General features: G+C 41.9%; 1 protein-coding gene across 2 annotated transcripts; it reads left to right on the top strand.

The window, feature by feature from the left end:
• MATR3 (matrin 3) lies at positions 1-24,517 on the top strand. 2 transcript variants are annotated; one of them, XM_075210300.1, is made up of 15 exons: positions 1-135; positions 4,421-5,457; positions 6,902-6,963; positions 7,065-7,091; positions 8,502-8,629; positions 9,312-9,355; positions 10,139-10,258; positions 11,054-11,179; positions 11,814-11,993; positions 12,113-12,244; positions 19,171-19,217; positions 19,543-19,912; positions 20,455-20,815; positions 21,311-21,432; positions 22,158-24,517. In XM_075210300.1, exons 2-15 carry the CDS (start codon positions 4,567-4,569, stop codon positions 22,200-22,202), a joined length of 2,655 nt encoding a protein of 884 aa, XP_075066401.1. In that variant the 5' UTR covers positions 1-135; positions 4,421-4,566; the 3' UTR covers positions 22,203-24,517. The 2 variants fall into 2 exon arrangements, with proteins under 2 accessions (XP_075066401.1, XP_075066402.1); XM_075210301.1 differs by lacking the exon at positions 4,421-5,457 and having other exon boundaries at positions 7-135.

The following is a 24,517-nucleotide window of genomic DNA, read 5'->3' as shown; positions in this document are numbered from 1 at the left end:
CGCCGTCCCCATCCGGAACCGGAAGAGGTAGGGAGACATTTTCCAGTGCTCGCATTTTTCGATCTGCGCGGCTGCATCGTGTGACGGTGGCGGGATATTCCTTTGTGCCCGGAGAGTGAGTGAGCCAGGAGACAGGTGAGAATACCGGGCCGTATGTTCTTATAGTCACCCGGCAGAGCTGCGCCATCGCCCCCCCAGTAGGCCGCGGCTCTGGCGTCCATTTTAAAGCGTTCTCTGTAATGGAGGCCAGGAGCGGCGGCGGCGGCCCGGGCCCCAGCGTCCCCCCGATGGGCTCCTATGGCGGTTTCCCTGTCAGGAACTGTATTGCTCATAATAACGAGACTGATATTTAAGTAAAATCTGTACAATATAGATAAAAGTTCCTTCTGGTGTTACTAAGCTGCATATAATGTACACAATATGGGGTTTAGGCCATTGTCCTTTTACTATTTCTTATAGCCTTTCTCCCCCCAAGACTGCTCCTTATTTAATTTTTGTTCCCTACATGTCCCATGGTAACAAGTCCTGGATATCGGTGACGTTTATATTAGTATTTTATTTTTTATGAATTGATAGTAACTCACAGGACAGACGAGGCTGAAGTTATCTTATTCGTTTCTAATTTATGCTACAGCTTCTTATTCAGAAAAGCTTATTTCTAAAGGATTAAATCAATTTGGATCACTGAGTCCACATCAAATTAACACTACAGGGGGTCCCTTATACAAACTGCATTAGTATTTCACCTGACCCAACAAGGTTAGGGGCATGAAATCAGATGGCAAAGTTACCATATTTTATCATTTTGAATAAGTAGCTGCAGTTTTTCAAGGGTTAAATGCCGCTGGGCCACCAATTTGCTGGTGGGAATTGACACAGGGTGGTCGGTTACATATAAAACACCTGTATTTTGCCTGGCCCAACACTGGTTTGGGCATGAAATCAGGTGGCAAAGTGGGCACGGATGGCATTTTGACCACTTTGCCATCTGATTTCATGCCCATAACCTTGTTGGAGCAGGCAAAATGCTAATGCATTTTGTATAAGGGACCCCCATGTAGTGTTAATTGATTTAATCCTTTAAAAATAAAGTTTTCTCAATAAGAAGCTGGAGCATGAATTAGAAACTAATAAGAAGCTGGCAGAATAAGAAGCTAACTTCAGCCTCGTTAGGATAGGGTGTCTTTGTTGCTTAGTAGTAAAGGGTTTTTCCCAGGATTCTTTGTGAGGGTCTGGATTGTGCCAGTGGGGGACACACAATAACTGGAAATTAATATTCTGTATTTTGACCATTTAGTCCATTAGAGTTAGTTTGGTTTTGAGATTGGATATGTTTAAAAAAAATCTATAGGTTTTTTTTAAAAAAAAAAAAACGTGCAAATCCTAATCCAGTTTCAGGTCTCATTCCTGTGGGCTCAATTGTGTGTATTATACTAGTGATTGTAGTGGTACTGCACATGTAAACTGGTCTGCAAATGGAAACCATTGATTCCAATATGGCCACTGGCGATGTTTCCCCAGTTTTGTAGCATTGCATTGAGCAGGCAGCATTCAAAACAATTTGCATCTATCAGATTCATTTTCTGCAAAAAATAGCTGTGATGGAAACTCGCCATATCAATTGCAAGATGGTGCTAATGGATGCAGCAATCCAGCTGTGAACTTCTGGTATAAAAGTGTCTCCCTGTTATAAATTCTGTGTCCTTATTTCAATTGTTGCAATGTATGTGGGTTTGAGTAATGTAACTGGTCTGCTCAGGGCACAGATTTGGTGGGAGGGGATAGTCACAGCCGACATAAGAGGGCTTATTATAGAACAGACATCTATCAGTCTGTAGGTTAGGTTTTTACAACTAAATGATGCTTAAAATATTATGTTAACTGACCTGACCATATTTAGCATTTGATCTTTGTGCTAAGCTGACCTTCAATGTACACACAATGTTTCAACAGTGCACAACGGGATATGAATACTGCATGCTCTACTTTACACAGCTATTTCTGTGATCCAGCAAAAATCTTTTGTGCATTAAAGGTCTATGTAGCAAGTGTTTCTTCCCTATGCTTGGGCGAGTTAGCACTCTGTTCAATTTTATTTTATTTTTTCCCTACTTTCTTTACACATCAATGCTGTTCATATCGAATATTCAAATTTATATTGTTTCAAAAAATTAAACTTTTTGCTTCAAAGAAATTTTAAGAGAACCTGCAATACAGATATCATCCCGATGCTCATTACACTCAGGAGGCTCCATAACATTGGATTTTATGACTCGAGTTGTGATCCTTTCTTCTAAGTCGTCTTTTCACACTAATCTTTTGACTAGTTTTTATACACTTGTCGTCTCAATCATACATGCAGCTCACATGACTTTGGTGGTGCACCTTTATAGGCCAAAAGACTCCAAAGGTTAAAGGACAGAAGTAGTGTTGGCTGGTGTAAATATAATTGAGTGCTCTCTGCAGTTTCCAATTCTTGCCCAAGGCATCCAGAATCCATATCTCACGTTTATGCTATTTTGTTCTGAGTTGGTTTGGGGCTTCTTCACCTCTGTTCTGTCCCTCTGTCCTTTCCACTTTAGGATGATTCTCTATCTTAGCTTGTGCCCTCCCCTCATTTTATTTCTTTATGTATTTCTTCAAAGTTTATTTCACTTTGTAAATGAGAACCAGAAATTATCTTCCATGGAAGCATTACTTTTTATTGTCCCTCTACTACCATTACCAACAATGAAAGCATTGTCACGACTATCGAGGAGGTAGAATACCTTCAAACTGACTTCCACCAGCCCCTGAAACCACCCTCACAGTACAGCAGTTATTTTTGTTCCAGTGGTTAAACGGTATGGCTAGCTTCTCTTGTGACAAATTTATTTTTGAGTCAGTTGAATAGTGGGGTGTTTGTGGTAACTATGTGCTTTGAAGTTGTTGCTCCCTAAATCTGGGCTCAGATGCTGTAGCTTCAGTCTTTCTGGTTTGTGTTTCTTCAATTGCCCTTCACCCACTGGTAGTCACAACATTTGCAATTTGTGTCCTTTTATTTCTCTGCTGGTTCAGGCTATTTTCGTGCATAGGGTCCTAGGCTTTATTTATATTCCTGCACCTTGTAGTGTAGGGAATTCATTGTTTGTTTGACTGATTGGATGATTAGGTTCGTTGTTGCAGTGTTTGTCTGTTTTGTGGTTTTCTTCTTTTTTTTTTTGTTTATAGATCTTTAAAGCAGCACAGCAGTGCCATGAAATAAAGGGGCGAGGGCCCTGCTACAGAACATGTCCATTATTTAACCAAATGCTGTAAAAACAAAGCAACAAAAAGTCCATGTGACACTGCATTAGCTCTAGGATGTTCCAACTTTTTGGGTGCAATTAGTCTGCCCTTGCAGTGGATGCTTTAATCTTTTTGCTTAACGCCTCCTTTTGTTATAAGCACTTAGGTCGCTGCCCTCTCATTTAGCTTTATGCACCTTTTTACATGGGATAAATTTTGTTGTAGTTTTTTTAACTGTTTTACATGGCAACTATTAAGGTTAGGAGGACTTTCTATGATGAGCTGCACACAGTTACTGTAGAATACTATGCAATTGTATATGGTTTTGAACCATCCCTTTGGTGTGTTTTAGGACTCTACTTGCATTGTTACTGCTGTAATGAAGGGGGTAGGGTGACTTGGTTACTGGTGGAAACTGATTACTTTGCAGATGTTCTACTTCTTCAGTGACTTGGTATATTCTAATGGTTTATTCTTGCTTGAGAATGAGGTCAATCATTGCTGCCTCCATCCTTGTAAAAGACAGTTGACTTGTATATATTTTATGCAAATTCTGCAACAAATATCAGTTTTATTGCTTCTGGTGCAACCTTTTCTTCTGGTGCTTGTACTAGCAGGTAATCGGATGTGTTCATTTCAAATTCGTTGCTCCAGCCTCACCTGCCCCTTACTAGTTTTAGATCAGACACACTATCTTTTAATCAGTGTCCAAATTTCACTCACTTTTTAAAACCAGCTTTAGTGTCTCCTTTTAAATGCCATTTGGGCAGTTTTCCAGATCCATATCCTTTAACCCTGCTGGGTTGTGTTTTTGTTGGGGTTTTTTTTTTGGAACTCTAAGAATACTCTCCACACAAGTGCTGAAAGTCGTGTAAATTTGAAATGCACACTTCCTTTAAAAAAATCTGTTCTAATCAAAAATCTCCATTTTAATGTCACATTTCATGTTTAGCATTCCAGTAAATCTTTGTTTTCCATTTCCACTCTGATTGTCATCTAGTTAGCAACACTTCAATTGTTGCTGGATTCTTAGTTTAAATTACATTTTTTGGAACTATTGTATTTTCAGAAATGTGTTTACAGTTTTAATCCTAACTTTTGTTAAAATTATATCGAAATTTGTATTTGACTAAAATTACTTGTTTTTCTACAGAATTGTTTGGCGTCTTTCTGATTCAAGAAGATCCTTCAAACCGTGTTTCCAATTACCACATTCTCACAAGTAAATATACTTGTTGTGGGACATTCTCATTTTTATTTGCCTTGCTTCTTTTTCGAGAACCAGAAAATAGTGCTACAATGTCCAAGTCATTTTCTCATTCATCCTTAAGCAGAGATTTAAACAGAGATCTGCCTTCCCATCACAGACGTGACACTTCAGGAATGGGTCTTCTCTCGGCTAATCAGTCCTTAAACCTACCATCCAGTCTTGGACGGATGAGCCAAGGTTCAGGTCGACTTTCCAGCTTGATGAACCTAGGTTCGGTCTCTAAATTAAGTCAGCAAGGCTCTCATAGCATGCTCTCTTCTAGTTCCTCTTCTCAAAGCTTACCATCTATTTTTAGCATTGGTAACAGACCTGGACCCCCTTTAACTTCTCAACATAGGGGCGAACCTGATCAGGCCAGTAAAATTTTGGCCAGCTTTGGTCTTAACTCTAGGGATTTGGATGAATTAAGCCGCTACCCCGAGGAGAAGATTACTCCTGAAAACTTGCCACAGATTATTCAGCATCTTAAAAGGAGGAGGTCAGAAGATATGGCTATGTTAAGTTTCAGAGAGGGCAGATCTTCTCGAGAGCCATTAAGAGTCTCTAGCGATGCCTGGGATGACACAAGACCCTTCAGAAGAGAAAATTTTGATGATCGTTCCTCTGGCCTCGACCCAGTGGTCGATTACGACCATGGGAACCGTTCTCGAGATCCTGCTTATCGCGATAGACTGGATTTTGAGGACAGATTAAGAGATCGGGAGAGGTTTAGAGAAGACAGCTTCTTATCTGATGCCTCTTATCGTAAGTTTGATAATGAATATGAACCCATGGGTTACAGTCAGTCACAAGAAAGATCTGTCTTTGAAAAGACAAGAGGAATGCCTTCGAATAGAAATATTGATGATTTCCATGGACTGTCACCCAAAGACTATCCTCATCTCTGTTCTCTCTGTGATATGCCAATTCATTCTAAGCAGGTGAGTTATTCCTAGCTCATTGTCTGTTGTAAAATTTGCATTCTCAAGTCTCATGATCTTGTATTTGATTTCTCAAAACACTTGAAATGATTCATTCTGTCTTTAACAAAAAAAGAATTCTTTTTTTTTTCTAGAATTTCTTTAGCTAGGTAAGTCATGCTTGATTTGTTCTAAAAAAAAATACCAAACTTGTTCAAATGCGCACTGTCATCCGCCAGATAACCATTCAGTCACACAACTCTATCCCAAACTTTCTTTCAAACAGAGTTCTCTCCTTCTGAGGCCTATAAGAGGTATTGCTTTACAGTTCAGCCCTATTTTATGTGCAGGCATGCTCCGCTTTAAGTACATGTAATCCACTTCTAAATGTGAGCGTCAAATCGTGGAAGCAAGCTTAAAATACAGAAATATGATGTACATTAAATATTCCTATGCAAAGTAGTCATCGTTGGATTCCTGATCTCTTATGATCTTTAATTTAAACAAAGCTTTTCAACCAACACTTTCTAATCTAAACCATGCACGGCTGGACCAATGACTGGAATCACATTACCATGATACTTAATAGGAACCTTTTTATTTCCTCCCTGTTACTTTCTGTGAATACAACCAAACCTGTCTCCTAGAAAAAATGTCAGACTTCTTTTCTTAACTTCTCCTAGGATTGTCCACTCCTGTTTAGGTGAATCTAGGCAATCCCATTTGTGTAAAAAGTTAATGCAGGTTTATGAGGGAAATGTGTATATGCTAATATATAGAATTTGAATAAAGCTTATATCTTTCTTTGGTTATTACAACTGCCGAGACCTATTTACGGTCTGCTAAGAAAAAGTGGATATATTTAAAAGCAGTTAAGTAAATTAAAGAATGACCGAAGAATCGTCAGGAGTAATTAGTAATTGTGCGCTTAATAGATATTAAGGGCTTCACATCTTCCCAAATTTGTTTAGCTGTTAAAGGAAATGTGGAATGGTAATATCAATTAGCCATAACTTTATTGACCTAAAAGTAACTTGGTCATATTTGGGTCTTCTTGGAAACTGTCCTTCAGCAGAATATTCTGAGATCTGATACTTGGCCATACAGTCTTGTGGCACACAATCGTAATCCTTCTCATCTTATTTATCCGGGTTAGCTTTTTGTACCTTCTTGAAAGAAGCATTTTGAAATCTAGTACGCTGAAGGTGGATATTTTTTGTTATCTTGCTGCAATGTAATTGCAGGAAGACCCTTAGTTTGTAATGTGCTGTTTTAGTCTGCCAAATTGGGATATTTGTCATACGGTTGAAACCTGAACAGGCTTATTTAATAGAATTCGGCGAGTAAAATCTGCCGTAAGACTTAAAGGCCTCGACTTGACCCCTGGGGTACTTGATGGACAGCACTCTAGTCTGTAGCGCATAAAACTTGAATGCCTGTGATACTAATTTTGCCATTCTTGCAGTTTTGGAATGAACATATTAGTGGCCGGACTCACAGAAGACAGCGCCTGCTGCTGCTTGAAATGTATGTCGAATATCTTTATTTTTTTCGTTAATGTAATTCTAAAATAAAACTATAGAGCATTCATCACTGACACTTTGATTTCACTTTTTCCCACTTTTTAGTTATCCAGAGTGGAATGGACATGGACTGTAAGTATGAAGAATATTCTATCATGCATCTAATTGCCTGAAAGCAGACATGTACTGTTAATTGTTTTCTGTTTTTAACAATCCTTCAATTACAATTCAGTATATAGTCTTTTCACTTATACTATAAGTTGTACTTGTAGAACTGAATATTTTTCAACTCAGATTGAGTCACATTTCCATGAGGTCTTTTTTTAAGTATCCTTCCTGCCTAGTCTAATGGTCATTTTCTCCATGCCCCTTCTCCTGGCCCTGCTTTTGGCACTGTTTATCACCCTCTTCTGCACACCCTTCACTCCATTGGCCTTTGTGACACAGTTCTTTCCTGGTTCACTTCCTATCTATCGGACCGTTCTTTTCACTTCTGGCACATCCTCCACTCCCACTATCTGTTTCATAGGGCACTAATTTGCTCATTCTGCTTTCAGTACCATCTCTACGCTGATGACACCCAAATCTATCTCTTTCCCTGACCACTCCCCTTCTATACTATCTTGTGTAACCAGCTGTCTTTCTGCTATCTCCACATGGATGTCCCAAAGCTCAGCACGTCAAAAACAGAATTTATCTTCTCTCCTGCCCGTGTCCCCACCTGTCTTCAAATCTCCCTCATGGTCAATAACACCAATATTTCCTCACTCTCCATAGCCTGCTGCTGTCTTGACGTCACACGTGACCCACCCTCTGCTTTATTCCTCCCATCCAGATCCTCTCCCAGTCCTGTCAACTGTACCTTAAAACCATATAAACAGTACGCCCTTTCTTACTCAACAAGCCACCAAAACTCGTATCCATTCTCTTATGTCCTGTCTTGACTACTGCAATCTCTTGCTCTCTGGCATTCCTAAGACCCATGTTTCCACATATCAAAATACTCTCCCTCCTGCCCTTTTACATCTACCTCTGACCTGCGCTTTGTTTCATCTCTGGTAACCACTTCACTTCGGCCAACAAGTCTTCTCCCGTGCTGCTCCCCACTTATGGAATTCCCCACCAAGCCCAATCAGGCTTTCCCACAACCTTCAAATCTCTAGATGCTCTCTGAAAACCCATCTTTCACATTAATGCACCCTCACAACTGTCCCAATCTCCACTCTGAGCCATTCTTGCTCCCCTTGTTTCAGCTGTGTCCTCTTCCACTTAGAATGTAAGCTCTCTAATGAGCAGGGTCCACCATGCCCTTTGTTTTCATGTTTGCATTTATTTTGTCTACTTTGTCCGTTTTTATGTCATGTTTTCCCTACTGTACAGCTCTGCAGGGCACCGTGTTGCCTTATAAATCTACGGTAATCACTTGTTCTCTGTGCTGTGTAATATATTGCTCATAACCTTTTCCCTAACAAATAAAGATCAGCTTTCATATGGTCTTACGTTACTGCATAAAAATAATAAAAAAAAAACAAATGTTTGCAGGGGCGACTCTTATATGCTGCAGCAGTCGACAAATCCGGCACCTGGGATTTTGGGACCTCCACCACCATCCGGGATGCATATGGGAAGTGGTCCGGAAGGTCGACGTGGAAGTCACAGGGGGCAGCTAGGTGTGTGACATTTATATTCCCAGTGAACTTGTGTGCATCTGTGTTCTGCATCTAGATAGAACTGTTTACTGTAGCAGTTCACCTGTCTCCTCTTTCCTGGACTGTTGGGTGTCCATGATTACACTGGGCCCCAGAATTGGGTGCCATGTAGGCTGAGTCTTGTGTCCGCCTTTTTGTTCTACATGACTGCACAGCCTCATGCTGATGGTGATCCAGGTCCCCACGTCAATACTTATTGTCCTGGAGCATTCTGTCACAGGGTAAACGTAGGACATAGCGTGCAGCCTATTACCTGTTGGGGACTCAATATAATTGACCCCCAACTGTAGAGTTGACAGAGACCAACATAGTTGGGATAAGTGGGAGGAAGGATGCTGTTCTCAATTGTAAATATAAAAATCTAACTTTAAAGTGGATCAATCATCTATATGCACTGGATGCCGCCATATTGTGGTCTGAGCCAAAATTCATGAGAATGCAGCAATCAATGCATTTAATGTTTTATGCCTCATTGCTGTTCCTAGTGGGGAATTCATAGGCTTAATATTTGCCCCGGTTCGCTTTCCATTATATTGGTATCCTACTTTTGTTACTGGTGACGGAATTAAATTCATACTTTGTTTTGTTTTTTATTTAATGTTGTAGTTCATGTATTTTTTTATTTTTTTTTTCCAATGTGCAGGAAATGAAGATATGCCTGGACCAAGACATATGCAGAAGAGACCGGTGTGTACATCTTCAGTGTGTTCAATGTAATGCAATGCTGATGCCAAAAATATGGTTTCAAAAATACATTTAAATTGTGTAAAAAAAAAAAAATTTAACCGCTGCCTAGGTGACAGCAGTCAAACATTGAAGGAATTTTAATTTTTTTTTTTCTATTTCTCCACTTAATCAGTTGATCCCCAGAAAGCTACCCCATCTGCTTTAATTGACTACTACTGAGAACGATACTAAATGGGTCCAGGAGCAGGTTTTCGGGGGGACGGGTGGGGGTTTGTGGTTTTAGGTAATCATCCTGTGACATTTAAGCATCACTGCATGGGATCCATGACACTCATGAGAACTCCATTTTTAAGGTTAATTTAAGTTTTTATAGTGAAGGTGCTAAAAGGGTTGGTCCATGTCTTCTCTGTTCCTGAGCAGTGTTCGATCGCCTTTAATAGTCATGACAACCCCAGTTTGAGCCCTGGAACAAGATCCTTTATTTTCAGGTAGTCTGTGATCCGCTGTGCATTCTAGTATGATGTAGATATGGATCAGGAAAAAGTCCTGTCTGCCATCTTCTGGGAGACCTCTCCAAATTTTTTTTTTTCCTCAAATATCATATCATTTGACTAATGTGTTTGCAGGCACATTATCCACCATGTATAAAACATTGCCCTCCGACATACATACTGTATTACTGCACAACTGTAAATACTTCTATTAGCAGTAAAAAAAATATATATAATTTATTGCGGTTATGCTCAAAATGTTTGTTGTTTTTGTTCTGTTTCTTCCTTTCAGGGGAGAGTTGTTCACATCATGGACTTCGAGCGCGGAAAGAATTTAAAGTACCAGCTTCTAAAACTTGCAGAGCCATTTGGCGTGATTACCAACCATTTGATTTTAAATAAGATGAATGAGGTATGTAAATCTGTAAATGAATGCTAGAATAACGTGTTTTGTACAGTTGCCATAATGTATTAAAGCTTGAAAGAACCTGCCATCATGTAGCCCTTTGTTAATGTACTTTGTATATTGGTTAAAGTTGCACTACCACTATTGTATGTGAGCAGCAGGGTGGCTCAGTGGTTAGCACTTCTACCTCACAGCACTGGGGTTATGAGTTTGATTCCCAACCATGGCCTTATCTGTGTGGAGTTTGTATGTTCTCCCAGTATTTGCGTGGGTTTCCTCCGGGTGCTCTGGTTTCCTCCCACACTCCAAAAGCATACTAGTAGGTTAATTGGCTGCTATCAAAATTGATCCGTGTGTGAGAATTTAGACTGTAAACTCCAGTGAAGCAGGGACTGATGTGAGTGAGGTCTCTGTACAGCGCTGCGGTATTGGTGGTGCTATATAAATAGCTGATGGTGATTGCACCTCTCCCACCATCTGCCTTTGCGTTGTGCGATTAGGGCACAATCATAGTGTTTCGTAGTAAGGTTTAGATGTATTTTGCAGGTGTAAGCGCTGCTGTCCATAATAGGGTGGCACAGTGGTAAGCATTGCTGCCTGACAGCGCTGGGGTCATCTATTCGATTGCAACCAGGGCCCTATCTGTGTGAGTTTGTATGTTCTCCCTGTGTTTGCGTTTTCAAAGACTTTGATAAAATCGTCAGTTAAAGCATTAAATCTGTTTAGCAAATGTGTTTTCTTGTGTGAATTCCATTATGCATGATGAAATGCTTAAATATAATTTATTTCTCCCCCCTACAGGCATTCATTGAAATGTCCACTCCTGATGATGCACTGGCGGTAGTGGACTACTACAGTTCAAATCCCGCTTTTATACTTGGGAAGCCGGTTAGAGTCCACTTGTCTCAAAAATACAAACGTATTCGGGTATGTGTCGTATGAATGAATTCACATTATTTCCGTAACTTGCCTCTTAATGTTCAGTACAGGTCCATATGTGTACCTTGTTCTCAGCTTTACTGTATGCTTATTGGAACGTGACTATACATTACCTCTAGGTTTACAAAGCACTCATATACTGGAGGCTATAAATAAGATTAAGTTTTCTGCTGTCATAACATTTTAACCATTGCTTTTCTGTATCACTAAGAGTGAATTGATCTGTAGGTGGCAGTGACACGCTACCTGTTTATAGCCTGTCATATCTTTCAGTATTTCTCTCCATGCTCCAAATCATTGTTCTTTAACATTTCACAATATAATATAAAGACATGAACTTACAGTATACATTTTATAATGTAGATGATCCCTGCATAATTAATATCTTTATAAATTGTTTGAATTTGCATAATTGTGAATGAAATATGCAGATTCCCATTCATTTGCTGAAAGTACAAGAACTCTGGTGCTTTGCCTGATCTTGCATCCTTAATCTATAGTACTGAGCTGAGAATCAATGCGTTACCTGGTGTCTTGTGGGGAATTTTTCTCCTGTATCTGCTACTAATAAAATACGTTTATCTAATTGGTGGTTTTTGTTTTCTTATTTCCAATCTTTAAGAAACCAGATGGCAGGAATGATCAAAAGCCTGAACAGAAACCTGAACCAAAACCAGAAGTTGGACGTGTCGTGCATCTTAGTAACGTGCCCCATTCTGGCTATTCTGATGCTGCAATCGTAAAGCTTGCTGAGGCATATGGAAAAGTGAAGACCTATATATTAATGAGAATGAAGAACCAGGTAAATACTTGTTTAGCAGATCAACGTTTGGGGAGACGATCGGACAAGTGTCTTTAAAATATTCCTTTGGTTGGGTTTTGAGTCATACGTGGAAACTAAGTGATTCTTTTTGTTTGTAGGCGTTTATTGAAATGGAGAAGCCTGAAGACGCGCATACCATGGTGGAACGCTGTGCGAAGACTCCTCTGGTGTTCCAGGGAAAGACTGTGAAAGTAGACCTTTCTGAAAGATACAAGAAGCTTGTTCTGAGGGTATGTATTCAAATATTCCCATAGAGTGTAAGCAGGACCTTCTCACTGCTTTATCTGTTCATACCCAGTTTTGTTTTGTTACTGTATTTGTCCCAATTGTAAAGCACTGCGGAGTGAGCTGGCGTCATGTAAGCAAATTAAATCTTTTCTGAAAGATTCTGCTTGTATTCTATTGTGTAGTATTACTGGACAGAAAGGATAGGATAACACTAATCTGTCTATCACCCATCACCAAGCTTAATGTCCAAGATCTTGTCTTAGTCCACCTTACAGAAATTCCAGTCGCCCCACAAGACAACTTGTTCCCATCATGCATCCTCTCCCTATTGTTTCTCTCTGAGGGTGAAGTCTCTTCCTGTCTCCTACTTCACAGCTAGATCCTAATACCTGAAAATGTTTGAGCCTTTGTTCTTTACATTCTCTTCAGCTCTTAATGCTGTAATTTTATCTATCAAACGTTCTCACATTACTGTCCATCCATTTCTTCCTCAAGCTTTAGATTTGTAATTCTCCCTTCAGAAGTTAGTTTAGTATCTGGATGATCACATTTCTCTTTCATCCAGTCTGGGGGACACTGCTTACCATGGGTTGTGGAGGGGAGCTTGGGAGTTGGCACCTAACTAGTTAACTTTAGTACTGCCTACAGTCCCCTCCCCTCTGCAATCCCCCCCGCCTCTTCCTCCTCAGTTTTTTTTAGGTGCCCAGGAGTTGGGCAGTGTTTTTTTAGTACTTAGTGTAAATTTTAAAACTTTTTTATTTCTTTTATTTGATTTTCTTTTTTATTTCAGGTGTGTGTTCTACTATAGAGAACACACTCACAGCTGTGCAGCGCAGGCATTCCCCTGTCAGATGAGAGCCAGCGGCTCTCACTGACAGGAACAGGAGAAGGAAGAATGGGTGCCTGATTTAGGAGTGACAAGCGGTCTCGCGGACCGCTGTCACTCCTCCAGCCTCCCCGATACCCGGCGCTGCCATTACAGGCATAGAGCGCCGGTTATCGGATACTTAAGATGTCCGGTGGCCATCTTGGATTTCATCAGTCGGAGCTACGGAGAGAGGAGGAAGGGGCCTATACCAAGTTCCCCCCCTCATACATAGGAGGGGGGCATCGGGTATCTTTCGCTGCGGAGACCTCAGTCTTGGAGGTCTCCACTACTCTGCCACCATCACAAGGAAGATTTTTTTTTTTTTTTTTACAAGTCTTCCGCTGCAAAGACAGCATTACTGATAGGGGGGGAGCTTAAGCATAGAGTTCCCCCCTCCTCCTTCCAGAGAGATGGTCTAGCCCAGCCTTCTGGCGCCAAGAGAAGCCCGGGAAGAGTGAACAGAGCTGAGGGAGCAGGCACAGGACACTGCTGTTGGACTTCTCCCCTTTGTGGCCTATGGGCTAAGTATCTGATTTATTTAAACACATAATCTGTTTTGCTGTGCACACACTGGGCTAGTAAGGGTTTACATTATAGTCTCCCTACTTGCCTATACATATACATATATATATATATATATATATATATATTATATTGTGTTTAAAAATAAATAAATAAAAATTTACAAGTACAACTTTTATGACAAGATTAGTTGGTTACTTGTTCACTCTGTTCTCTCCGTGCATTACTCTCTCTCTACTCAGCTAAATTTACCAATTAAGTCTGTGTGTTTGGTGTGCCTTCCTTTATAAAGATGACAGATAAGGGAAAGGGCCCTATAGCAAAGTATTTCACATGTTCAAAATGTCATGTAAAATTACCTTGTGGGCAGAAGGACCCTTTGGCACTCTGCTCTGTCTGCGAGGCAGGGCTCCCCTCTGCGCAAACCCAGCAGATTTCAGTCCCACTGACGGAGGAGCCTGGGTGGCCTCCCTGACACAGTCTGTTTCCTCCCTAGCACAGATGGTTTTTCAATTTAATCAGTTGCTATCTACTGTGGCTACTTCGGTGCCTAATAATTCTAGTACTCGATTGGGCCTCCCTGTTACCACAGGTTCTATTGGAACGTTTATACCAGGACCTTCCTCTTCTCATACAGACCTAGCCCCTGTTCCCACAGAACCGGCATGGCCTACAGCATTTATAAAGGGTTTGGATAAACTAAACCAGTTACTTGAATCCCCAAACATTCCACCTACTGAAAGGAGGCCTAGATCTGATAATACCCTTATGGTCCTTTCAGACTCTGAAGAGTTTTCAGAGGAAGAGGGGGAAATTATTTCTGATCCTGACCAGGTTCAACCTTTGGGACAGGAAAAAAACTCTAAAAGCCAATTTATTAATGATTTGGTTTTAGCAGTGAGACAGGCGTTGGACCTGCCAGAACCGGAGGATACTACTCCTAGAGACAGAAGTCTCTTTAAGAAGGCCAAAAGAAAGGCTATCCGTTTTCCCCCTTCCGCGGAACTTAAGGATATTGCAGAAGGAGCCTGGAAACAGCCTGATAAGAGGTTCTCTGTTCCCAAAAGGTTCTCTTCCCTGTACCCATTGCAGGAGGAAGATGTCGTTTACTGGGAGAGTATTCCAATAACCCGATTGGCCAAGCACACTTTACTCCCAGCTCCAGGTTCTGCATCTCTGCAGGATGTCAATGATCTCAGAGTGGAATCCCAGCTGAAATCTAGATTTACGGCTGCGGGTTCTTCCTTTAGGCCCACATTTGCTTCGGCTTGGGTGGCTAGAGCCATGGAAGCATGGGCAGACCAGCTGGCAGAGGCCTTACAGGACTCTGATTTACTTCCCCTGGTTTTGCATTTGAAGGAGGCATCAGGGTACCTTTATGAGGCGGCCCAGAACATGGCGGCTGTATCCTCTTCTATTCAGGCTGCATCTATTTCAGCAGGAAGAACGTTATGGCTGAAATACTGGGAAGGAGACGCGGAATCAAAAAAAGTCAGTGGAAACCATTCCTTTTTCTGCAGCAGGTTTGTTCGGTCCGGAATTGGATACCCTGATCTCCCAGGCAACGGGGGGGGGGCAAAAGTACTTCCTTGCCGGTATTCCCTAGCAGGAGCAGAAACCCTCGGGTCAGCTGCTTTCGTCAGCCTTTTCGGGGGACCTCCTTGCCTAGAGGACAGTCCTTTAGAGGCAGACAGCCCAATTCTCAAGGCTCCTCTGCCAGGGGGAGATCCTCGTTTGCAGCTAGACGCCAGGCCTCCAAGACCCAGGAAAAGCCTGCGTCCTGACGACCACTCTGTTCTCCTGGTAGGGGCGCCAGTGGGTGGACGTCTGTCTTTGTTTCAGAAACAATGAGCAGCGTCCTCCCAAGATTCTTGGATTCGGGGCATTATATCAGAGGGTTACAGGATAGACCTGCTGGGCCCGGTTCCACATCGCTTCTTCATGACCCCGCTCCCCCCGAGATCCATCAAGGCAGGCGATGCAGGATTGTGTCACCTCTCTTCTTTCTCAAAGAGTTATCTGCAGGGTCCTAGATTACCAGAAGGGACTGGGGTTTTATTCAAACCTGTTTCTGGTCAAGAAGCCGGACGGCTCCTTTCGTCCCATCCTAAACTTAAAGGGCCTCAATGTGCACTTACGGGTGGACAAATTTCGGATGGAATCCCTAAAGTCAGTGATAAACGGATTAGAGAAGAATCAGTTTATGGTGTCCATAAACATAGAAGAGACTGATGTTGGAACCAAATGGGAATATGGAGGTATGCATCTTTTAAGATTCTTGGTGGGATCCTTCTACTATCCGTTTCGGGCCCTTCCCTTCGGCCTCTCAATGGCACTGAGGGTTTTCACGAAGATCATGTCCGTTATGGCAGCATGTCTTCACCTTCAAGGAGTTCAAGTCGTGCCCTATTCAGACAACCAGCTCATCAAATCCTCCACGGAAAATTGCTTACGTCATCACTTATCCCTCACCTTGGCGGTTCTCGAGGGCTTTGTGTCAACGCATGGTTTTCCTAGGGCTCATTATGGGCACCAGCCAGCAAAGGATGTTCCTGCCTGTCGAGAAGATCAGTTCTATTCAGAGTATTACTACTCAGGTCTTGTCCTCTCCCAGCCCCTCAATGCACTTATGCATGCGGCTGCTGGGAAAGATGGTGGCCTCCTTCGAGACCACCCCCTTCGGTCGAGCCCATTCTCGATGTCTTCAGTGGGATCTGTAGACGAATGGTCAGGATCCCACCTACGTTTGGATCTCCAGAGAATCTCTCTATCTCCAGGGTGAGAGATTCACTTCAGTGGTGGCTGATTCAGGATCACAAGACAGTGGGCAGGTGTTTCGCTCCATGGTCTTGGATCATAGCCACGACGGACGCCAGCCTAAGAGGTTGGGGGGGGGGGGGCGGTAATCCTGCACCTCAGGCTCCAGGGACTTTGGTCGGTTCAGGAATCTGCCCTATCCATAAATGTGCTGGAGTTGAAGGCAATTCTACTGGCCCTCCGGGGGGCCCAGTCCCTCCTCCAGGGCCATCCTGTCGGAGTTCAGTCAGACAATGCCACAGCCGTGGCATATGTCAACAGGCAGGGAGGAACCAGCTCAAATTTTGGTTTGGGCAGAACAGGGGGAGTGGTCACTCCATCCAGAGGTTTTCCAGTCCCTGGTTCAGAGATGGGGTCTTCCGAACATAGATCTCAGGGCCTCCAGACACAACAAAAAGGTTTACAGGTTCTGCGCAAGGGCAAGAGACCCCTTAGCGGTGGCTGTGGACGTTATGACGATGTCATGGAAGTTCAGGTTGGGATACCTGTTTCCTCCGATCCCCATGCTTCCTCGCGTACTCGAGTAAGGCAGGGAGGCCTGCCAGTAATTCTAATAGCTCCTTCATGGCCGCGCCGAGTCTGGTATGCAGACATAATCTCTATGGCGGAAGGACAGGGTTTCCATCTTCCGTCTGGAGACGACCTTCTTCTGCAGGGTCCCTTCCGTTACCAGAATTTACCTCGGCTCAGTTTAACGGCATGGCTGTTTAAGCTAGCCTCTGGAGGGCTAGAAGTTTGTTTTTTTTCCTCCAGCATGGCGAACACTATGATGCGAGCCAGAAAGCCGGTCTCAGCTCGCACCTATCTCCGATTTGGAAGGCCTATATCAGATGGTGCGAAAATAGGACATGTCACAAGTCCTCCTTTCGTCTTCCTCGTTTATTGGCTTTTCTTCAGATGGCCTGAAAGCAGGCCTTCGTTTAGGTTCCCTAGAAGTTCAGGTATCGGCACTTCGTTTTTATTTCACCCGAAATTAGTGGATTTGCCAGATATTAGGACTTTCCTTCAGGGAGTCTTGCATATTCAGTCTCCCTATGTTCCGCCTACAGCACCGTGGGATCTCAACCTGGTGCTGGACATGCTTAAAGGGCCTCCCTTTGAGCCATTATTTGTGGGAGATTGAAGTGGTTGACCTGGAAGGTACTCTTTCTTTTGGCTATTGCATCTGCGCGTAGGGTTTCAGAATTAGGAGGTCTGTCTTGCCGGGAACAATATCTGGTTTTTCACAAAGGACAGAGCGGTTGAGAACCCTCCCTTCGTTCCTAGAGAGTTTCTGCTTTCCATCTGAAACAGGAAATTGTAATTCCGGTCTTTTCTCCAACTTCCCATTAGGATTCAGAGTCTATTGAAAAGTTAGATGTGGTTAGGGCTCTCCGCGTTTATGTCAAAGGAACTTCTCTAATGAGGCGTACTGTTTCCTTGTTTGTTCTTTATGATGCTAATTAGAGAGGCTAGCCAGCCTCCAAACAGTCCATTGCAAAATGGATTACGGCTACCATTAGGCAAGCTTACATAAGGCGAACCGTCCGGTGCCAGAGAGACTTGCGACCAATTCTACCAGATCGGTAGGGGTGTCTTGGGCATCGAGATATGGGGCTTCTGCAGACTAGCGTTGCAGAGCAGCCACCTGGTCCTCTGTCCACACCTTTACAAAGGTTTTCCAGTTTAATATATTTGCTTCCGCGGATGCAAATTTCGCTCGTAATGCTTTACGAGCGGGGCTTTCAGTGGTCCCACCCTTAGGGAGCTGCTTTAGAACGTCTCCATGGTAAGCAGTGTCCCCCAGACTGGATGAAAGAAAAGAGGATTTATGTACTTACGTTAAATCCGTTTCTCTGATTCCGTCTGGGGGACACTGCTTACCATGGGTTGTGGAGGGGAGCTTGGGAGTTGGCACCTAACTAGTTAACTTTAGTACTGCCTACAGTCCCCTCCCCTCTGCAATCCCCCCGCCTCTTCCTCCTCAGTTATTTAAAAAGCCCCAAGGAGATAGGTCAATCAACCAAGAGCATATAGAGGAAAGGCAGAAGGGAGGGATCGCAGTGTCCCCCAGACGGAATCAGAGAAACGAATTTAACGTAAGTACATAAATCCTCATTTAATTGCAGAAGAGTGGAGAGAGCACAGTTAAAGAGCTGGCTAACTCCATTGAGTGTCTTAGTCTTGATTTCTTCCCCCTACTTGAAACTTAAATTTAGCACAAAACTGGTGTTTCCCAACTTCTTGTGACATATCCTAAGCAATGTAATCTTCATGTCCTACTCAATGGGGCCATGTGTTTCACTTTCCATATTCAAGCCTTTATTCTCATGTTGCCTTTCATTAAGAATCTTCTAGCTCTAGAAAGCAATAGTGCAGGTCTCCTTTCTTTAAATCTCCCTTGCCACCTCTTGTGCCTTTTTTTTTTAAAAGGCATTGTTTTTTATTTGTGTATATTCTACAGTATTGGGGTTATTTGTAGTGTTCTATTATGAACAGAAAGCTTACAGGTGAATAATTGAATATATTTTGCTTTACTCTCAGCAGCTGTTCCTTTATCTTGCCGGGGTGGTTGGAATGAAATATTTCAGAAATATGTCAAAAAATATTCTAGTTATAGTTCCCTCTTCCTGTTTTTAAATTGTTTACAACAAAATATTTTACAAGTTAATACTTCTATATTTATTAAATAGATACTTGTACAAGGCTTGCTTCTAAAAATGGATTTTTATTTTTATATAGATTCCAAACAAGTCTATTGATCAGCTGCAACACAAAGAGAAAAACAGGTAAACTTGCACATGTCATTATACCTCCAACTACAGATTCTGCTGTCTACATTTTGTTCACCTCTGCTTTGTTTTGTAATTAATGTTGGCCAAATAGAAATGTTCCTTCTGCTGTAATTTATTTACAACCAACCACCTTCCAAGAACATTTCAGGATGCGTGTGGTGGGAGACACTGCTGAAAGATGTTGATTCGATCATTGGTCCGAGATGGTTCCATTTCTTGGCAAATAGAAACATTTTTGCATCAAGTTCCCGTTAAACCCCCCCCCACCCCTCCAAACACAAAATCTAAATTGTTTTGCTTTTTTCCCCCCTCTAAATAGAAAGAGAGCTCATTCGCCAGACCGCAAAGATGGCACTAAAGAGAAGCAGATAAAGACGGAGAGCAGCCAGAAAGCCGAGAGCACTGAGGAAGAAAAGGCTGCATCCGCTCAGATTGTCACCACCGATGATAACGACCTGGCCAGTGAGGAGACTGATCAGAAGGATATCGTGACCGATTCCTGTGAGCCCGAGCTTGTAGAGGAAGACGAAGCGGCCGCTCTCATGGAAACAAGTAGCTCTGTAGGCGATGATGCAGAGATGCCTGACATAAGTGATGTGGATCCAAAAGACGTGGGGGAAGAGAAGGCTGAGGTGCAAGCACCCACCTCTTCAACTCCTATTGTCAAAGTAACTGAGGACAAAAAGAAGGTACGGATTTTTACTCGTACATAGTACAAAATGTGAAGCCCTGTTATAGTCAAAGCATCCTGTTTTATGTGATTCTGACAATGGAGTTGGTCTAGAATGTGTAAGTTCTGAGTTTTCCAACAAACCAATGCAGAAAGCATTCTGCTGGAATTGTCCTGCTGTTATTAGTGTGTGGTCACTAAGCAGTGCATGGCTTTCCCTCCATCCATCCCTTGTTATGCAGATCCCTTACATGCCTTCCTGACACTCTGCAGTGTATTAAACCATATCTTTAGATTAATGACACCACAGCTGCTCTGTATAGTATTTTCCCAGTGCAGAGAGCACAGCAGATATGTTGCATCCCGTTTAAGCAAAAAATAAAACTCTAATTACACACGGCGGAAAGATGGAGAAGCTGAGGACACGTACAAGCAAGTTATACATGTCTGAAGTTAGACCATTAGATGCATTCCGTTCATGTGACCTCTTTGCTGCCCACCTATGATATAAATGTGCACATTCCTTTAGCAACCATTAACACTTGCCTATTTTCCATTAAGAGAGCACAACGCCGTTACCCTGGAGATATGGAGGACTTTGTAACGCTTGACGAAGTCGGTGATGAAGACGATTCAGAAAGTCACAAGTTGAAGTCTGTTGCTGATACTTTTGCCGATGACACGGCTAAAACGGAGTACAGCTCGTTCATGACTTGCACGAGCGTGGAGGAGGCGGAGCAAGAAAGCGACGCTGTGACACAGGACCTAGCAGAAAATCAAGAGTCATGTGAAGCGTCTGAACACACGGAGACTCAGGTGGCTCTGGACAGTGAGAGTGCAGCCGAAACAAGCGCAACTGAAATAAATACATCAGAATCATCTGAGTACACTCTTGGGCCTTATCAAGTCGATAATCCTGTTGGTAAGATTTTCTTTTTAATCTTGCTTTGTTCCAAAGACAGTAGCTGCCTCTCTTCCTGAATTGAAGGGGAAAGGGTTAGCCGGTATGTGTTAAGGAGTTATAGGGCACAGTTGAACATAATGTAAACTTGTTGAGCTTGATACAGTCGAATGACAGGTGTTTTAATGTATGTATTCTGTATTGGAAACTAGCGGAGATCAGAGAGCCCCATGGCAGCCATATATAAAATGCATTATCTGCTCACATTTGCATGCTAGAACGCCGCATATTTTGTTCTTAATCTAGGTTTTCCAAATTAAGTTGTCGCTGTCTACACACTTTGGGGGCAGTCAACCCAATGTTCTAGTATCACTGTAATGTCGCTTTTTATCACTTATCTCGTGTAAGTGGCGTCGGAATAGTCTGCAGAGCAGATAAGCTTTGCCCACGTTACCAGTTGGCATGTTTTGGTTTTTTGTTTCTTTTAATACTGACTTTGCACTTTATTTCCTTTAGGAGTGGAATATGTGGTTCCCAAGACTGGCTTCTACTGCAAACTCTGTTCATTATTCTACACAACTGAAGATGTGGCGAAAGTTACGCATTGCAGCAGCTTGCCTCACTATCAGAAACTGAAGGTGGGTTTGTTGGTGTCTGTAACATACAGCAGTTGTAACTTAGAACACCTAGGTATACTATGCTGTATGTGACAATGTATTACCTTCTGTAAATTATAAGAGTATTGTCGCCAAGAGTTGAATCTCTATAAAGGAACTAGTTTCTGGTCAGACGAGGTCCAGTAGAAACCACTAAACACCATCCCTCCGTCCCCCCCGTCCCCCCCCCCTCCTTAGTATCTGTTTTGTAAATATTGTGGAATGGAAGTAATATTCTTGTAGGACTATTCATAGTTTCTATGCTGGTACTGTAACCAGGCATCTTGCAGAATTCACCCCTCAGTTCATTTGCCATTAATCGTATTTGCCTATAATCCTCCCCCCTGAGCTCTCCAGTTAATCTTGCTCAGCTTTGATAATCCTGTCATGCGTCAATAGTTTGTAGCTCGGCCTAGTGACAAGAGAAAGGTAGCATCAGATAACAGTGTAAATGATTCATTGGGGGAGGCAGAGAGGACCAAAGCTGTCAGTGAGCAGGTGAAGAAGTAGCGGGCGCAACCCTGTAATGTTGCTTATAGCGTGAACAGAGGAATAGCCTAAAACAGTCTTTTATCTAATCACAAGAATGATTGTTTGGAAAATGAGTCCCTTTTAAACGCTAACTTAAGTGAACCATAATGATCGCTGTCTGTGTATATTTATAAATCATGTTTTATTAAATGTCCATTTTTATTTCCCATCCACAGAAACTGCTGAACAAGATGGCAAAGAATCCTGAGAAGAAAAACTAAGCAGTGAAAGGATTGTTTGTTTGTTTTTGTCTTTTTATTTTCCAACGTAAGAATACTAATTGTTATGTTTCAATGCAGTTAAAGTACACACGTTTTGTTTCATTATGAAAGACCAATAGAACAGTTTTATGTTTGATCGAAATATAGCTATAAATTCCTCATTTGTTACACGAAGGCCAAGACTGTTCCTCTACACTTTGATTTTTGAAAGTACTCGTCTACACCAGTGATGGTCAACTTGTGTTTTCTCTTTGGGACATTAAGTAAATGTTTTGCATACATAAAAGCTAGGGAGGGGGGGGGGGGATACAAACAGCTTCTGGGACGCAAATTGGGTACTACAAGGTTTACACAGTGGAGGACGGTATTTTGTGTGCTTGACCAATATTCGGATGAATGCGATTTATTTTACTAGGAACTTGCGATGTGAACAGTATTCATGAGGCCCTGTTGCTACTAGGTGGAGAGATGGCGTTCTCTGGAATCTTGGTACAAGTACGGAAGAGCCACTTCTGTTGTGTCCGACAGGCACTCTTTATAAAGGGATTTATATAGTCCAGAATATTCAAAGCTAAAGTGAGAAATAGAATGTTAAGTTCGTGTTATGTTTTGTTTCCCTATGGCCAAATGACCAGATTTTTGTTTCTGTAAACAGTGTTTCTTACTGTGGAACTCTAGAAAAGTGTTTTCCCTTTCAGTCACCATGCCATGGCGTTCCCATAATATGCGTTTATTTAGAACAGTTTCTAAATAAATATTACTGTTTCTTGCAAGCATACGTTTTTCATTGACTCGTATTTATATAATTTGATTTTTTGATGCTTTTTCTGCGCACATAAAAATACTGCATGTCTACAGTATATGCTTCTGCGTTATACTCCTGGCAGATTTGTGGTGGTGTTGAAGTCAAGTGGGTTTTTTTCTTGGATTAATATTGGGAAGCACTAACATTCCTTGTGTCCTCTTGGCTTCTATCCAAATGAGTGTACATATCTAGCATACCAGACGCTGCTAATGGTGAGATTGATACATCCGCCAATGTTAACATTATGTAGCATGACATATGCTATTTTTCAGCACTTGTCATATCCTGCAATAATGCAATACCCTTTTTTTGTTATGACTTGTCATGGACACAGGTTGAACTTTGCAGCTTGGTTAATATTGGGACCAGAGACTTTTCAATCGATGGCAGCTGGCAACGTTCCGCTGAATTCTCAAGTGTGGTGAATGTAGTCAGACTACATCTTTTATAGAGATCATTGAGAACATTGTTTGTTTTCTCTATCGAGAGGAAACCCAAGGACTAAATACTACAAACCGCATTCATGGTGCTCTCCGGTGTTTGGAATACTGTCAGTGAACAGTCTTAGATGTGAATGCAGCTGAACGTTGCCAGATGCCACCTCTTCTATTGTATGCAAAACCTTACAATGACTGGATCAATCCGTGGGTTCAAGAATGAGAACCAGTTAGTGCCGGCTTCTGTCAAAAAGGATAAATGTAAAAAAACTGCATTGATTTCATTGCCAGTATTAAAGGGTTTTTGTAATTTGCCTTTGAAGTAGTATTCTATTATGATGTTGGAGCCGCTGTTGCTTTAGTTTTGCTGACCCCTCCAGATATAACTTATCATTGCTGGTTGATATGCTCAGCAAGATCTAGCAGCGTGGCTACTGAGGGTAACCTGATTGTTAGGCATACTTTTGTCATTTCTATGTGTCTAACAGCATTTCAGAAGAGGAAATTATTCTAAACTCAGCCATACCACTGACACATTTTAAGGAGTCCGCATCTTAAAATTGGGAAGCTCTGACATAGTTGAATTGGCCTAAGCAAGTAATGTGACATGCGACTTCTGGTTTCATTGGACAATCACATAGTTACTCTATTATTCATCCATTAAACACAAACGTCTCATTTTTATCTTGTCGGTGTACAACTTATGTAGATACTAGCATGACTAGATGTTTTTCGTATACAGCTAATGTAGGCTTGGTATGTACAACGCCTCCCATTTTGCTTTTGCCATTAGTTTGTCTACTATAACATGTGCTTGTTTTGGTTTTGTTCAGCCTTTGACCAATTTTGTATAGGGATTTGTATAACTGCCCAATGTTTAGTTAAGGCTTGCTGTGTAATGTTGCAGTAATATTATACCCCTTGTGTGGTAATGGTTACTAGAAGCTGACCTTTTTATTATCTTTTACATACTTAAAGTATTGTAGAACATTTTCTGCACATAAACGAACAGCTACCATCCGGAAACTATTATAGTACATTTATGAGCCAATAAAAGTTCCATATTTGATTTA

This window comes from Mixophyes fleayi, chromosome 4 (assembly GCF_038048845.1).
Source record: "Mixophyes fleayi isolate aMixFle1 chromosome 4, aMixFle1.hap1, whole genome shotgun sequence".
Taxonomy (NCBI): domain Eukaryota; kingdom Metazoa; phylum Chordata; class Amphibia; order Anura; family Limnodynastidae; genus Mixophyes; species Mixophyes fleayi.
The sequence above is the reverse complement of the archived record's forward strand: the minus strand, read 5'-3'. Positions and strand labels throughout refer to the sequence as shown.

Excerpts from the sequence above, each read along its gene's own strand:
- MATR3 (XM_075210300.1), top strand. The coding sequence starts at position 4,567 with ATGTCCAAGTCATTTTCTCATTCATCCTTAAGCAGAGATTTAAACAGA. Across the intron at positions 6,964-7,064 it reads CGCCTGCTGCTGCTTGAAAT|TTATCCAGAGTGGAATGGAC; the intron begins GTATGTCGAATA and ends CCCACTTTTTAG. Across the intron at positions 7,092-8,501 it reads GAGTGGAATGGACATGGACT|GGGCGACTCTTATATGCTGC; the intron begins GTAAGTATGAAG and ends AAATGTTTGCAG.